The sequence below is a fragment of the Dunckerocampus dactyliophorus genome, chromosome 8 (genome assembly GCF_027744805.1).
Source record: "Dunckerocampus dactyliophorus isolate RoL2022-P2 chromosome 8, RoL_Ddac_1.1, whole genome shotgun sequence".
NCBI classification, from domain to species: Eukaryota; Metazoa; Chordata; class Actinopteri; order Syngnathiformes; family Syngnathidae; genus Dunckerocampus; species Dunckerocampus dactyliophorus.
The window spans coordinates 25,795,372-25,812,165 of NC_072826.1; the positions used below are offsets into that span (position 1 = coordinate 25,795,372).

General features: G+C 42.4%; 1 protein-coding gene and 2 non-coding genes across 3 annotated transcripts; all 3 read right to left on the minus strand.

The window, feature by feature from the left end:
• Positions 1-10,676: 10,676 nt before the first annotated feature.
• On the minus strand, positions 10,677-16,158 carry ahcy (adenosylhomocysteinase). The gene is made up of 11 exons (XM_054784408.1): positions 15,991-16,158; positions 14,641-14,831; positions 13,916-13,991; positions 13,060-13,212; positions 12,554-12,666; positions 12,276-12,483; positions 12,125-12,212; positions 11,912-12,029; positions 11,519-11,641; positions 11,369-11,440; positions 10,677-11,284 (listed from the first exon to the last, which is right to left on the minus strand). Exons 1-11 carry the CDS (start codon positions 16,016-16,018, stop codon positions 11,153-11,155), a joined length of 1,302 nt encoding a protein of 433 aa, XP_054640383.1. The 5' UTR covers positions 16,019-16,158; the 3' UTR covers positions 10,677-11,152.
• LOC129187072 (small nucleolar RNA SNORA17) lies at positions 12,733-12,866 on the minus strand. Its single transcript, XR_008572347.1, has one exon. It is a non-coding gene; the product is annotated as a small nucleolar RNA SNORA17 (small nucleolar RNA).
• LOC129187073 (small nucleolar RNA SNORA17) lies at positions 14,416-14,546 on the minus strand. The gene has a single exon (XR_008572348.1). It is a non-coding gene; the product is annotated as a small nucleolar RNA SNORA17 (small nucleolar RNA).
• Positions 16,159-16,794: the final 636 nt, after the last annotated feature.

The window sequence follows — 16,794 nt, forward strand, 5'->3', positions numbered from 1 at the left end:
AGAGATGAAGCAGCAGTTTGAACCCTTCTTCGTTTCCTTGATTCCACTTGCGACTCATTCATTGTTTTGCGACTCGCTTTCTCATGTCTCCAAAGCTTTGCTTTTGAATAGAACCCATAACACAGGTGGCATGGTAAATAGTCTTCTGCACTTGCGTTTTCTGATGGCTGCCTGTAGGTTACTGTCTCACCCTGTCCTCTTCAGCGTATTTATGTTATGCATTAAATGTCCTTTCCTGCGAAGTGTCTCTAACCTTTGACGATGTTTTTTCGATGACGGTGGAAGACCTTTAACTAAGGCCACTTCTTTTTCATCACTGTGTGTCCGAATTAGATGACGTGCCATTTTACTCTGCGCTTTTTTGCAGTACAGACAGTAGTGTCTCTTGTTCCATCTCCGTTTTTGTCCCCTGACACAGGATTCCACTGTAACTTGATGCTTACCCTCCTCCTTGGTGTCATCAACATCTGCATCAGGGACAGTTGTGTCAGGTACATCAACACTCGTTAGTTTGAGTGTTGTTTTTGTTTGGATCGCTTCATCTTCAGAGGACTTTGAGCCAGATGGAAAACATTCACTTCCGCAACCTGGCTGGATTCTGACAAGGATTCATCTGTAGCACAAAGCTCCTAAAAAATGAGAAGTTCAAATTTCAGCTATGCATATAAACTTGCAGCCATTTACCAAAAAATTCCAAATACATCCAATGAGGCCACAGAAAACAGACATACAGTAAATCCTATTCACTTTTCATTTAAGGGTGGGATATTATGCTATTTTAGATGTAATTCTTTCACACTGTGGAATTTTGGTCATTCTGAAAGAAATAACTGCTAGCACAGTGTAAATATTGTGTATATTTTGTATGACTAGTAAAAATTTGTATTTTTGTCAAATACCTTAAAACAGCACTTACATGCTGATAGCAGTGAATACAGAGTGGTCTGAGAGCACTAAGGTCGAATTCTAATCTGTAGGAGGCAGGAGCCTGGAAAAACTGTCCATGTTAGTCCTGGGGACTCAGAAAACCAGTCAGTATCTGGTGTGACCACCATTTGTCTCATGCAGTGCAACACATCTCCTTTGCATAGAGTTGATCAGGTTGTCGATTGTGGCCTGTGGAATGTTGGTCCACTCCTCTTCAATGGCTGTGCGAAGTGGCTGGATATTGGCGGGAACTGGCACACACTGTCGTATACGCCGATCCAGAGCATCCCAAACATGCTCAATGGGTGACATGTCCGGTGAGAATGCTGGCCATGCAAGAACTGGGACGTTTTCACCTTCCAAGAATTGTTCAAGTTCAAGAGTTCAAGAGTTCAAGAGAGTTATGTACAGAATTGTGTACAGATCCTTGCAACATGGGGCCGTGCATTTTCCTGCTGCAACATGAGTTGATGTTATTGGATGTATGACACAACAATGAACCTCAGGATCTCGTCACGGTGTCTCTGTGCATTCGAAATGCCATCAATAAAATGCACCTGTGTTCTTCGTCCATAACAGACGCCTGCCCATACCATAACCCCACCGCCACCATGGGCCACTCGATCCACAACATTGACTTCAGAAAACTGTTCACTCACACGACGCCAGACTGGAGTCAGGTTGAGACCCCGATGAGGATGACGAGCGTGCAGATGAGTTTCCCTGAGACAGTTTTTGAAAGTTTCTGCAGAAATTCTTTGGTTATGCAAGCCGTTTGTTTCAGCAGCTGTCCGAGTGGCTGGTCTCAGACGATCTTGGAGGTGAACATGCTGGATGTGGAGGTCCTGGGCTGGTGTGGTTACACGTGGTCTGCGGTTGTGAGGCTGGTTGGATGTACTGCCAAATTCTCTGAAACGCCTTTGGAGACGGCTTATGGTAGAGAAATGAACATTTAATGCACGAGCAACAGCTCTGCTTGACATTCCTGCTGTCAGCATGCCAATTGCACGTTCCCTCAAATCTTGCGACATCTGTGAGATTGTACTGTGTGATAAAACATTTCACATTTCAGAGTGGCCTTTTATTGTGGGCAGTCTAAGGCACACCTGTGCACTAATCATGGTGTCTAATCAGCATCTTGATATGGCACACCTGTGAGGTGGGATGGATTATCTCAGCAAAGGAGAAGTGCTCACTATCACAGATTTGGACAGATTTGTGATCAATATTTGTGTCAGGTTTGGCGCGAGCAATGCGAATGTGTGGATCCCAATGCAGAGGAACACAGCGAGAAAGATAACAAAAATGTTTAATGAGAACAAAAGGTGTCCACCAAGGGAAAAGTACAACACAAATATGAGCGGGAAAAAGTAACAAAAGAGAAAACGCTGACAGCAAAAGGCTGACAGGGAGAAAAACAATATTGCCAGAATTGCAACAGGAGAAAGGGACACTTACCAGAGCCAAATCCACCTCAGCAGGCCCACGTTTGGGCCTGTGTCGGTAAGTTTCCGCTTTATTCCAGCCTGTACGTCGATCATCTAAAGAGGGCTTCGACAGGAGCCCGTGCGAGTAAGTCTTGTTTTGTGCCATTATCTGGTGGCAACATTTGAGACCAAGACAGTGGCACAAAAAACTACGAATGGTACTGGCCGCTGTGTCTATCGTCCACACTTCCTGCTTATGCGGCCTGCTAGCCGAATTAGCTCCGGACTAGCAACTCGCTTCCTGCCGTCCTGTTCCTGTGCTGACATCGAAGTCACCACTGAGCCTTCGGCCTTCATCACCAAGACCCAATAACTGCCACTTGACTTCTGCCTTCATCACCGGGTCTTGACAACCGCCATCACGGACATTGCCAGCGACGGCTAGCGACGCTAACGTTAGCTGCAAGGGGCCACCGCAGGGCCTTCTGCCTTCACTGCCGCGACCTGCCGTTTGCTGCCGGGTTGCATCCCTCACCACTGGGAACACAGCCGGAATCACCAGCCGAGGCTGCAACTGACAAAGACCGAGAAATATGGCTACCAAAAGGGACATGGAAGAACTAAAAAGGTCAAACGAAGAACTAAGAAAGTCTGTGGAATTTATGAGTCATCGTATGGAAGAAGTCACAAGTAAGCAAGACACATTAATTAACATGGTGCAGGAGATCAAAGAGTTGAAGAGAAAAAATGAGGAGAAAGATGTCTCAATTGCAAATTTGGAAAGTAGATTATCTGAGCTAGAACAATATACATGAATGAATGATGTGATTGTCACGGGGTTACCAACACGACCTCGGTCATTTGCTGCTGCAGTAATAAAATAGCAGTAAAATAGCAAAGAGAGCTAGATATCTACGGAAAGAAAAAAAATACAAGCAACTTGGACCTCCAACTGCAAAATTTACATAAAGTTAAACGGAACACCAGAACAAGCAAAAGTATTAATGGTCAGGAGTCTGAAGGATCTGGACAAACTAATATAATCCAACTGTTTTATTTATAATAGCTCATGGTAGATCTCATGATGATGGTAGCTGGTTAACACATGGACAATGGACAATAAACTACTACATTTTATAACATTTTGGAGGAAGACATAGACCCAGACACAAACTTCTTTTCTCATATCACAAATGACTGCTGCTACCACGCAGATGAACAATATAATGACAACTTTCATACAGGCAATAAGTTGTCAATCATTCACATTAATAGTAGAAGGATGTATGCAAATTCTAATAATATCAGACAATACCTGGGTCTATTTAAGGAACCCTTTAAAATAATCGCTATTTCAGAAACTTGGATTAATGTCAACAAAGGCGTGGACTTTGAGCTGCGAGGTTATGACATGAACTGCGTCAATAGGAACAACAAAAGTGGAGGAGGAGTGGCCGCGTATGTGCATAAAAATCTGAATTAGAAAGTAGTAAAGAACATGTCATTTGCTATTGATAACATTCTAGAATGCATAACTATTGAAATCAGTAAAGAGAAAAGTCAAAATGTACTAATAAGTTGTATAAATAGAACACCTATGTCTAGCATTGAAATATTTGAGGATTGGAGCAAAGCAACATTCACAGACATTATCCAGAAAATAATCTTTGTCTGTGGAGATTTCAACATTGACCTTCTGAATTCAAATAAGCAAACCAGAATAGATAACTTTATTGATACAATGAACAGTTTAAGTAGAATTACAGATCACTGCGCAACATTAATTGATAACATATTCACCAATGATTTCCATAACAACACCTGTTAATTAATGATATTACTGACCATCTTCCGGTGTTTACGATTTATAATGAAAACTATAAAAAGAGAAAGAAGGACGATATCAGGACATTGAAAAGATCACATACAGAGGAAAGTATTCACGCTTCTAGGAAAGATTTGGAAAAACAAAGATGGGAGTGCGTATATCGTGAGAATGATGTGAACGAGGCATACAACAACTTTCTTAATATTTATATGAAGTGCTCCAACAGACATTGTCCACTGAGAGAAGTATCTAATAAGCAAAGGAAGAGAAATCAGCCATGGATGAGCAAGGGACTACTAAATGCCTGGAAGAAGAAAAATACACGATATAGGAGATTTATCATTCAAAAAACTAAAGAAGCAGGAAAAATATATAAAACATACAAAAATAAGTTAACAAACATTTTGAGAGTGTGTATGAGAGAATATTATAGTCAATTATTAAACAAGAACAAAAACAACACTAGAGCAACCTGGGGCATTTAAACAGTATTCTACGGAACGGTGCTAAGAAAGCAGACTACCCTCCTTATTCCATAGACGGAAAGGATAAATATGACAATATGAATCTGGTAATTGAAAAGTTCAACAACTACTTCGTAAATAATGGACCGGAACTGGAAACAAAGATCCCAAATTACCACCAGTAGAGGAAAGAAATGAGATCATAGACAAGAATCCCAATTCCATGTTCCTCACTAACGTTACACAAAAGGAAATCATTGATATTGTTAATAAATTCAAAGCGAAAACATCAACCGATTGCAACGGAATAGAAATGGAAACGATAAAAAGGGTTATAAATGAGATTGCACAACCGCTAACATACCTTAGTAACCTATCATTCCAGACAGGTAAATTCCCAAACAAAATGAAAATAGCTAAAGTAGTTCCAATCTTTAAAAATGGAAACAAACATCAATTCATAAACTACCGACCAGTGTCCTTATTGCCACAATTTTCCAAAATCATTGAAAAACTATTTAATAACAGGTTGGACAATTTTATAAATAAAAATGAGTTACTAGCGGACAGTCAATACGGATACAGAAGTACCATTTCAACTTCCATGGCACTAATTGAAATTACAGAGGAAATCACCAACGCTAAAGATCACAGAAAGTGCGCGGCTGCAGTATTTATGGATTTAACAAAAGCCTTCGACACAATTAATCATGATATTCAAATCACTGAACTACAAAGGTATGGAATCAGAGGGTTGGTCTTGAACTGGGTTAAAAGCTGCTTGGCTGACAGGAGGCAATATGTGAAGCTAGGAGAATATACGTCCGAGGGGTTAAACATATCATGTGGCGTCAATCCTAGGACCAAAAGTATTCAATCGATACATAAACGACATCTGTAAAGTCCCGAGAGACCTAAAGCTAGTATTACTTGCAGACGATACAACCGCATTATGTTCTGGAGACAGCACACCAGAGCTAGTACAACAAATCACAGATGAACTAATTATACTAAAAAGATGGTTTGATAAAAACAGACTATCACTCAACCTAAGTAAAACTAAAGTAATGCTATTTGGTAAGTGCAAAAAGGAAGCGTATCAGCAAATACAAATTGATGGTGTAGACATTGACACGGTGAACGAAAATACATTTCTCGGGGTTAAAGTAGACGAGAAGATGAACTGGAAATCTCACATTAAAAATTTAAAGCATAAAGTGGCAAGAAACACCTCAATACTGAAAAAAGCTAAATTTGTCCTAGACCAAAAAGCACTTCCTACGCTGTACTGTTCACTGATATCAGCATATCTAACTTACTGTGCCGAGTTATGGGGTAATAACTACAAAAGTGCACTTCAGCCACTAACTGTGCTACAAAAAAGGTCATAATGCTGCTTACAGAGAACACACAAACTCTTTATTTATAAAATCACAATTATTACAAATTTGTGGATCTAGTAAACTTTCAGACAGCTAAAATTATGCATAAAGCAAACAATAACCTTCTACCCAAAAATGTAAAACAATTCTTATCAACAAGAGAGGAGAAATATGATCTGAGGGGAAATTTAACCTAAAACACTTCTATGCACGGACAACACTGAAAACTTTCAGCATTTCTGTATGTGGAATCAAGTTGTGGAACGGATTGAGTAAGGGACTCAAACAATGCACAACAATGAGCCATTTTAAGAAAAAGTACAAGCAGTTGATGCTCACAAAATACAAAGAAGAAGAGACCTGAACTACTGCGTACATACAATACTACAGTATATCTAACCACTACTACACTGACTATTAACTCTTCATTGTGGTGAGTACATGGTCTGTACTCATTCATTATCAATCAAACACTTCTTCAATCATTCTATCAGTTATTATTAAGCCTCTAGCTTCCTTTTAGTAAGTAAAAACCTTGGCTATGATTGCACTACATTGTCATGTAGACCTACAAAGTACACTTGGAAGAACAAGAGGTGAATAAATGTATTGCAACTGATGTGAAACTGATGAGGGGTAGAATTAAATAAGCTTTGCTTCTTCCTACTCCTTTTTGGACATGCAAAATTGTGAATTGTACTATGTGATGTGCTACTGTTTGACTCATATGCATGTTCAGGATGAATTAAAACCATGAACAAATACACTGCAGGCCAACCCAAACAGGAGACAAGTAGGAATAGCGTCTAGCAACTATGTCAGGAAGCGCAAGGTAAGAACTAACAATGCAAGCAGGGGAAAAGGAAAGAAGCTGCGTTAAGCGGTGAGCAGGTGAGCTGCTGCCGTGCTTAAGAAGGTCAAGCAGGTAATTCCTTGCAGGTGTGCCCAAGAGTCTCCGCCTCCTCAGGATGGAGTGCACTGCAACCACAAAGCAGACAGCGGCAGCAGAGCGACAGACGCAGAACGTCACAATTTGAGAGAGCCCATGCCTAACTATGATTGAAGGTAATTAACCTTCAAGCTAAGGGCTGGGACTTCCTTACACACAGAAGTAGATTGGGTATTGTACCACAGCAGACAGGGTTCACTGTTGTCTTTCGGGTCGAGTGAAGTGTCAAAAGCTGAGCCGTGATGTGGCTAACGTATCCAAGAATTTACCATCCATATGTGGAAAATGTGCGCATCTGATGAAACCGATGCAAGTCAGTGTGTCTTTATGGATGTCAGGTTTGGCATTGAATATTTACATTCACTGGACCGTTACCAACCTAACAGAACCTTTTTTTGTGGGACCACGTGGCCAACACAATGAGACGTAGAAATTGAAGACCAATCGGAGTAAACAATGAGCGACAACTCGTGTCAAACAAAGTGCTGAGATGCGCTGCCTTCCCAGGAACTACAACAACGCCTCGACAACATGAAAGCCCGCAAACAACATTGCTGATGGGGGACTGCGGAACGTGCGTGATGTCTGCGAGGAAAGTTCCACGATCCACCCAAGGGGCTCTAATCATGTCTTGACCGCAAATGTTCCCGGCAGGCAGATTTACGCTCACTTCTTCTTCAAATTGTTGTCTTTTTTTAAAAATATGTAATTATTGACCTAAATTACATTTTATTTATTGGCATTTGTAAGCAGGCAGGAAAGCTGCAATCTGTGTGGACACGCTGACATTCCCTTCATTTTTGGCGGCCATCCGGATTTAGGATGATAACAGTGGGAAGTTTGAGCCATACAGCGAAATAAAACAATGAGGTGGCACCTTAACGCTCGACTGAAGCATTGGATTTAAGCACGGCAGGCTTTACATGAATGTGTGTGTGTGTGTGTGTGTGTGTGTGTGTGTGTGTGTGTGTGTGTGTGTGCGTGTGTGTTTTTTTTAAAGACGTTAAACGTTACTCGATTCAGTCTGCCTGTCTGTGACGTCATCGCCACGGCCCAGCGGACAACAAAACGTAGCACGGCGGATGGCAGAGGACAAGCCGGCGAGCGAGGAATATTTGAGCCACCATTCCGGTCCAGTGTGTGGAAACCCTGGCTTTTGCAAAGAGGGAGATGTTCTAAATAAGTAAATCGCTGTTTATAAAATACCACCTACTCAGGCGCCGTGGGATTTCACACAACGCTGACCGTCCAGGCACCTCTCGTTCTCGTATTGAATATTGAAAATGAGAGCAGAAAACGGTAACCTCCTGTTAATTCAACCTGAAGTGTTGGTTGCACTTAATTCAAATGAAATGTGAATGCATTTGCCATGAATTGTTCACTTGTTTGTTTATATACATTCTTAATTTATACCTGATTCCCTAAAAAAAAACAACGGGAATCTAGGAAACCTCACCTGCACTGTCCAGTATCCAGGTATTTATTTCACAGTCACACTGGTTGACTTTTTGGCTAAAAAGTTACTGAATCGATTTAAAGTTACTGAATCGTTTTGGATCGTATCGTTCTAAATGAATCAATATCATCCTTGAGTCGTATCGGCAACCACGACTCACGATACAAATCCAATCATTTACAAATATGCTAATATTATCATGCTAGCGCTAACATGCTAACACCTGACATGATAGCACTGCGTGCACAAGTGTTTATATAGCTTTCTACTCGTGAAACAGCTAAAATGTTACTATGCTAATGTTTGCAATGCTAATGTTAGCATGATAAACCAAGCCTGATAGTGCCAATGTTAACATAAATAAAATAGCTCAATTTGCTACTATGCTAATGTTAGCATGTTAGCGCTAAGTGTCTGCATATGTTAATACTCATAAAAACGGCTGAAATGTTAATATGCTAATGTTGTGTTAGCAATGCTAACATTCACATGTCAAACCCAGCATGATATTGCTAAGCATCTGCCAATGTTAATACAGGGTCAGGCAATATGATCTGAGGTTAAATAAAAGGCAAATAAAGTAAGTAAAGTTCTTTTTCAGTTGCTGCCATGAATTGGACTGGTGAGCATCGCACTTTCATTGTGGAAACGTTTAGCAAAACAAACGAATCTGTAACTGCAACACAACGAGCGTTCCGTTTGCCCTTCAATCTTGGTAGACATGATCCCGTAGCAGCTCCAAACACCATCTTGTTATGGGTTACCAACTTCACAGCTACTGGATCTGCATTGAGTGTGTGGACAATAATGGATCCCATTTGACTGATTTAATTTTGAAAACATAATGAAACAGAATGGCATTATATGTACTTTTCAAAAATAAAAACACTCTTGTTTCTTTACTTTATTTGCCTTTTATTTAACCTACAAATGTGTCTGATCATTTTGCCTGACCCTGTATGAATGAAAATGGCTAAAAATGCTATTATGCTAATGTTAGAATGCTAGCAATCCTAAAATGCTAACTGCTAGCATGCTAACACATATGATAGCACAATGTATATGTCCTGATTGAGTTGTGCTTCTAGACTGGAATGGTTCAAATTGGTTGAGAAATGTGCGAAAAATGGCCCATTCATTTTCAATGGGAAAAACTTTTTTTTGCAAAATCAGAAAAATTTGGATAGCCTACTAGTCCCGAATTAGCTGACATATTTGATGCTTGAATGGTTTGAATCGGTTGAAAAATGAAGGAGTTAGAGGACAAAAAAATTGCGATACATTTCCTGAATCTCTTCCGCTAACCCGTCTTCACTCTCCTATTGGCTCTAAACAAGCATTACTGCCCTCTGCTGCATACACCCTGAATTACATCTCAGGAGTCGCACCTGGGTTTGTTTGTTTTTTTATATAAGAAAACGCTCTCACCGTATGGCGCAGAGCAAAACTGTTTGCAAAAAAAATATTCTCAAATCATTTGAGCATCCTGTTTTGGACGCGATCCGAATCGGTTGAGAAATGGAACTTTGGAAAACATTCCCCATTCATTTTCAATGGGAAGAACTTCTCGGAAAATGCGGAATTGTGGAAACTGGGATGTTTTTTTTTTTACAAAATGTGGACAGCTATTCCCGAATGAGCTGAGAAATTTGATGCTTGAATGTTTTTTTAATTAAAATGGTTTAAAAACGGTTTAAAATGGAGATAGTGAATGAGTGTATGCTTTCATGCAATACAGTGTGTATATATATTTAATATTATATACTATTTATTTATATTAACATCTAAAACAATATTAGTAATTTCTTTTACACTTTATTGTACAGGGTGTTCACGTGAATTTTGCAAAGCACGTGACAAATGTTGGAAATCATATTGAAGTTATTTAATATTCCAATTGGTTAAAAATTGTCAATACGTCCACACATTAGAATTACAGTACTCTTGATTCAGGTGTCTTGCTTTGTATTTTGAAGATGTGAAACAGGAAGTAACATTCCAGGTTGGGAAAGCAACTCGACTTCCAAGAACAGAACCAAAGTAACACCTAAAGCTTAAGTCTGGAGAGCAAACGGGATTGCTATCGATGCTTATTTTTGTTGTTATGCTGGTGACATTTTACAGTCTACACCGCCACCTGCTGCAGGAGGAAGGTCATGAAAATGTGCTGTAAGAGAATTGTAATGAATGCTCAACATTCTCTATTTCAACTGAAGAAATGTTTTAAAATAAGGAGTGAAAAGTAGGGTCAGCATGTTTATTTCTCACAATCATCATCAAACCGTCACCACCGACTTGAGCACGACCTCGGCGTGCGTTCTTCGATCAAGTCCAATTAAATAATTACAGTAGAGGAAGAAATGAAAGTTTAAGACCTTGATATGAATCCAGACCACAGCGGTTTAGCGCCTCCTGGTGGTCAAGTACAGTTGCTAAGTGCTAAACTGGAATAAGGCCACTGCACGTCGTTAGCTAGCTAAGAGCCACATGGAAAGGGTTAATTTTATTCCATTAACGAGAGGGAATGACAAGAGAAACGTCTCTTAGCGACCTCGCCAGAGCTGATGAGGAGGAGTCAAGATGGCCGATGTGTGAAGACATTAAAGCAAAACAAAGATGGCTGCTTGTCACTGGAGGGGTTCTGCTCAGTCCAAACGGCCTTCCCTGGTAGCCCCGCCTCTTGCTCCTGCCTCTTCTCCTCGGGTCAAGCGGAGGCACCTCAGTAGCGGTAGTGGTCCGGCTTGAAGGGGCCCTCCTTGGGCAGACCCAAGTACTTGGCCTGGCCGTCTGTCAGCTTGGTCAGCTTCACCCCCAGTTTGTCCAAGTGAGCGGCGGCCACCTGCTCATCCAGCTGGACGCAACACAAAGCAGTTATATTCTATTCTAACAGGACGTCTCTGAGTCAGCCTTGAATGCGTCTCGTGTGCCTGCTGACCTTTTTGGGTAAAAAGTAGACTCCCACGGGGTATTTGTCAGTGTTGGTCCAAAGTTCAATCTGAGCCAGAACCTGCGGGAGGAGCACCAGTCAGTGAAAAAAGTTCAAACTTGGCAGCAGAAAGTCACATCCTTCTGTGGACAGACGCACCTGATTGGTGAAGGAGTTGCTCATGACGAACGAGGGGTGACCCATGGCGCAGCCCAAATTCACCAGCCTGCCTTCGGCCAGCACGATGATGTGGCGACCGTTCTTCATCAGGTAACGGTCAACCTGAGGCCCGCCACAGCACGCGTGAGTATTACATAACAGCACAATTTCATAGCTCACGTTGATTAGACTTTCAATTTTTTTTCTTTTTAATGCAAAGTTTGCAGGTCCAATAAGAAAGTAGGCCTTCCATGATTCCTACATGTTCTACCCGTACAATGTACAGTAATCCCTCGTTTATCACGCTTAATTGGTTCCAGACCAGACTGTGATAAAGTAGGATTCCTTAATTCTAAATGGAATATATTGGTAGTTCGAGCCTTGCACGCTCACCTGAGGTTTGATGTTGACTTTCTTGGCTGCGTTTTTGTTCAGCCAGCTCATGTCGATCTCGCAGTCAAAGTGTCCGATGTTGCAGACAATGGCGTCGTCCTTCATGTTCTCAAAGTGACTGTAGGGGGCGCAAACAATCCACAGCTCACATTTTGTTTTGTGTTTTTTAAGAGAATATTTTATGGGAATGGCGGAGTGTGTGGCGCCACCTACTGGCCCTGGATGATGTCCTCACAGCCGGTGGTGGTGACAAAGATGTTTCCTTCCAGGCAGGCTTCATCCATGGTGGTCACCTCGTAACCTGCGCAGCAACACGTTAGCAAACACACCCACTTTAAAAGGAGGTGGGGTGGGCGTGACCTACCCTCCATGGCGGCCTGCAGGGCGTTGATGGGGTCGATCTCCGTCACAATGACACGGGCGCCAAAGCCACGCAGGGCCTGGACGCAGCCTTTGCCCACATCGCCGTAGCCCGCCACCACCGCCACCTTCCCGGCGATCATGACATCGGTGGCGCGCTTGATGCCGTCAATGAGGCTCTCCCTGCAGCCGTACAGGTTGTCAAACTTACTCTGTGGAAGGAGTCACGCTGCCGTTAGCACCACAGAGGCTGCACCGTTCTCCTCTGGAATCGGCGCTCACCTTGGTCACTGAGTCATTGACGTTGATGGCGGGAACCTTCAGCTCGCCCTTCTTCATCATCTTGTACAGGTTGTGGACGCCTGTGGTCGTCTCCTCAGACAGCCCACGGATGCCTGCCAACAGGCAGACGCGTAAATACGCAACATTCTTGACATACGTGCTCCATCCAGACGAGAATACGTGTCGGTGGTCAACATCACGCCGAGTCCTCATTAATGTTGGAGACTCGGTGCAGACGACCACCTTTGCTCTCTGCCGCCTTTTGACGCAGCTGCAACATGGAACGCTGAGCTGCAACGCCTTAAGGGGCAGAAGACGTTTGTAAATTCTTGCCTGTGCAGACTGAGTCTGTTGACCACACTGCTGTACAAACACACAATGGACCTCAGGGAACCTTCTAGTTCCAGGAACTACAATTATCCTCGCAAAATAGGCTATAGAAAGCAGCCTTGCAGTAACGTTATTACGTGTGTGTGTGTGTGTGTGTGTGTGTGTGTGTGTGTTACCTGCCAGCAGCTTGGGGTGCTTCTGGTGTACCAGGTTGGTGAGATCTCCTCCATCGTCCAGGATCATGTTGAGGGGCTGTCCATCTTTGAAGTAGAGAGTCTGCTCGATGCACCACATGTACTCCTCGTCAGTCTCACCCTTCCAAGCGTACACTGCACACATGCACACATGATCAACAATAACAATGAGCTGATGGGGGCTGTGTGAAGCAGATGCTGCAACATGACGCTTGCAGGTGGATTCTGTCCTTTACTGGACATCAGCTCTGATGTCCTCAGGGAGTTTTACCATTCCAACTCAATTTGGATATCTGCTGATACTAGATACCAGAGCTCTGTTTGCTTTAATATACAACCACACCAAAAAAATATCAAAACATTGCTGACACACACAGCCTGACAGCGTTCACGGCTTCAGGGACCATCCAGCCTGTGTGGTAATGAGAGCCGAGGAAAACAAACATGCACATGTCAATTTAGACCGGCAAATTATGAATTTGTTTTTTCTTTTAATGGTTCGATTAAGTGATTTATCGATTACTGTGATGGGCCTAATCGTCATTGTATTCAAGACGTACAACCAAATTACTACAGCAGCTCTGTTAAATAAGCGTAAGCTAGAGCACCATATGAAAACACAAGATTCTTAAAAAAAATGCACAAATGGAGGACAACCATGTTTACAAACTACCGTGTGTTGAAAAATGCTTTGTTATTATTATGATTATTATTATTATATAAGCTTAAGGCACGTTTGGGTTATGTCGCTGTGAGTCAGCCAGTCTGAGGGGCGTCGACTTAAGCGGATTCTACTGTAGATATACTTCATGAATAATGTAAGGAAATGAAGCGTTACCTGGGACACCCGACTTGGCGATGGCGGCAGCGGCGTGATCTTGAGTGGAGAAGATGTTGCAGCTCGACCACTGCACCTGAAGACACATCGTTCACATTCCATTCAATCAGTCATTCATAATAACCATCTTCCACAAGTGCTTTCATAACACCTTTCAGTTGGTGCTAATAGCGCCACCTGCTGCTTTTAAAAGGCAAACAATAGATTGTGGCCGTTTTCTGACCAAAAATAAGATGGCCAATCAACTTCCTTTCCTTGCTGATTAGCTTGTTAACTCCCTGTACTTCTTGTTGTGTTTGAACAAAGGTAAGTAATGTATGACACTTTATTTACTGTGGAAACATTTCAGGTCGCTATTTAAATTTTTATTCAACTTCTTAGAGATGCTTCTTAGTCTAGGAACGCCATGCTCTTTTGGAGCCATTTTTCTATTTGTTTGGTTAAATAAGCATGCTTTAGGCAGTTCAACTCCTAATAATCGGTATCGGTCCTGAAAAACCCATATCGGTCAAAAATCACGCCGAGTCGTCTGTAACATGGCGACTCAGTGCAGACGACCACCTGTACTCTGTGCCGCCTTTTGACACAGCTGCAACATGGAAGGCTGAGCTGCAACACCTCAAGGGGCATCGCCACAAACACTAAACGTTATCTTCACTGCTGGACTGAACCGGTCCTGGTCCACACACATCACTCATAAATTACAAAGGAACATAAAAGTGCACCTCTGCTCCGAGGGCGGTGAGGGTCTCGATGAGCACGGCGGTCTGCAGGGTCATGTGGAGGCAACCGGAGATGCGAGCGCCCTTGAGCGGCTTGGACTGACCGTACATCTCCCTCATCTTCATCAGGCCCGGCATCTCATTCTCCGCAATGTCGATGGCCTTGCGCCCCCACTCGGCCAGGCTGATGTCAGCTGCGGGGGACAGATGCAGGTCAACAAAATATCCACGCACATTTGTGTGCGTTTTGCTTTTTCTGTGGTGACAGACAGTAAGTTACATGAAGTAAGGGGGCTCTCATTCAAAGACTCCAGCCTCACCCGAGTTATGACACTTAATGTTAAAACCTGACTGCACTTAAAGCTTTAATGATGGCCACAGTTTGACCCTATTTCCATTATTTCCTATGAGAAATGCATTTTTGTGTGTTTGATATTCCTGTCAAGGCATTCAAAACAGGTCAGTCTAATGATTCACTAAAATAAATTTACATAAACGCTATGAGCAGTAAAAAATAAAAAACTTCTGGTGATTGTTTTTATCTCAGGAAGACTTCCATGAGGAAAACAAACTGGGAAGATCATGTGGACAGATTAGCTTCTAGTAAATCAAACACCAGGAATTGATGGATGCACTGAACAAGGATTACTTTTTACAAGATTAGTTAAGGGAAACGTTTAGACTTTGCCCTGCTGTTATCTGACTGCTGCACATTGAGCAACTTCTGCTGTCAATCTTTACATGCGCCTTAGTTCAGGCATGATTCCCACATTTAGACATTTGCATACCATTAATCCCGAGCAAATGTCGCTACCATGCGGTAAGGTAGCTTAATATTGTGCGCCCCGTTTGGCAAGACCACATTAGCTGCAGACACCCTGCAAACTTCATGCAGTATGAGGCAGATGTAGTGTTATTACAGCCTGCAGTCTGCTGCTGTCAATCACGCTGCCAAATGAGGCGAGCTGGGAGGCATAATGGGAGTTGTAGTTTGCTAACCTAGTTTTACATAGGTTACGGTGTGCTCGTAAACTACAACATCCAGACAAACTAGATAGTCTTCCACTTGACTTGGTTGCAATAACGACATCTCATTTTAATGTGGACGACCATGCAAACCAAGAAACGTGACAAACACCACATAATATAATGTTATATGTTAACATGCAATAGTAGTGGTATTTACATTTTAAAATAATTTATGACGTTTAGTGGGTATGGTCGCCGTCGTTAGGGCTGCTTCAGACTAGAGCACATGCCGGACAAGCATGCTAGCTAGCCAACTATTAGCGAGCAACGTCGCCACGCAACTCCACTAAAGACGGCAGAAAAGTAAAGAAGACCAACACTGACCAACTTTGTAGGGAAGTTTCTCGGACATGGTGACAAGCTGGGAGTTTCGTTTGGACTGTGTAGAAAGCAGCAGCAGCCTGGCCGACGACCAAACGCAGAGAGGAGGGCCGCTATCATGTCGGCTTGCTTTTTATCTACCAGGCACTCTCCTCCGAGCCGGGCGTGAGTGGGCGGGACTTAGAGCAAGAATACTCGAGTGCTATTAGTTGAAGTGTTTCTTACCCGCCCCGAATATCCGCGATGTCATTGGTTGAAGTTGTATCGGACACGCCCTTTGGAGTGAGACGTTCAAATACAGCATGTGAAGTGGAGAGTTAAATAATGTTTTATTACACAAGGTGTGTTTTTGGACATAAAATTACAAAAACTTTAGCGCGCACAGGCTAACTTTAGAATGGCAAACCTCTTGCAACATTACAAACTTGCAAAATGAGTATTTGCCTCATCTTTCAGGAACAAAAAAGATAGATTGATGTGTTTTCGAAACTGCAGTACATGGAAATGAAGTACTGTATATACAAGACTATAATAGTAGCATAGGCTCACCTGATAGTGTAAAAACGCATCATACCGTCCATCTAAACTGTGCCAAACTTAAAAAACGTCACCATTTAAACTATTTGACGTTTCATCAGATGCCTTATGGCAGGCTAGCATTGAGGAGAAAGGTTGGAACAACAGCTGCAAAACAGTCAAATGTGGCCAAAGGAGACTTTCATGTGTTTTGTGTAAAGTCCTGCTGAAATAAAACTTAGTGAATGTGTGATTGGATGGACTGAAGTCACGTGTTCCTGAACAGCTGTT

Bases quoted from the DNA above. Each gene is read 5' to 3' on its own strand.
- ahcy (XM_054784408.1), bottom strand. From the start codon at position 16,018: ATGTCCGAGAAACTTCCCTACAAAGTTG. The intron at 13,992-14,640 runs GTGCACTTTTAT...ATGTGTCTTCAG, and splicing joins TCACCGCCCTCGGAGCAGAG to GTGCAGTGGTCGAGCTGCAA. The intron at 12,484-12,553 runs GTGAGCGCCGAT...CTCCTTCCACAG, and splicing joins TCAATGACTCAGTGACCAAG to AGTAAGTTTGACAACCTGTA.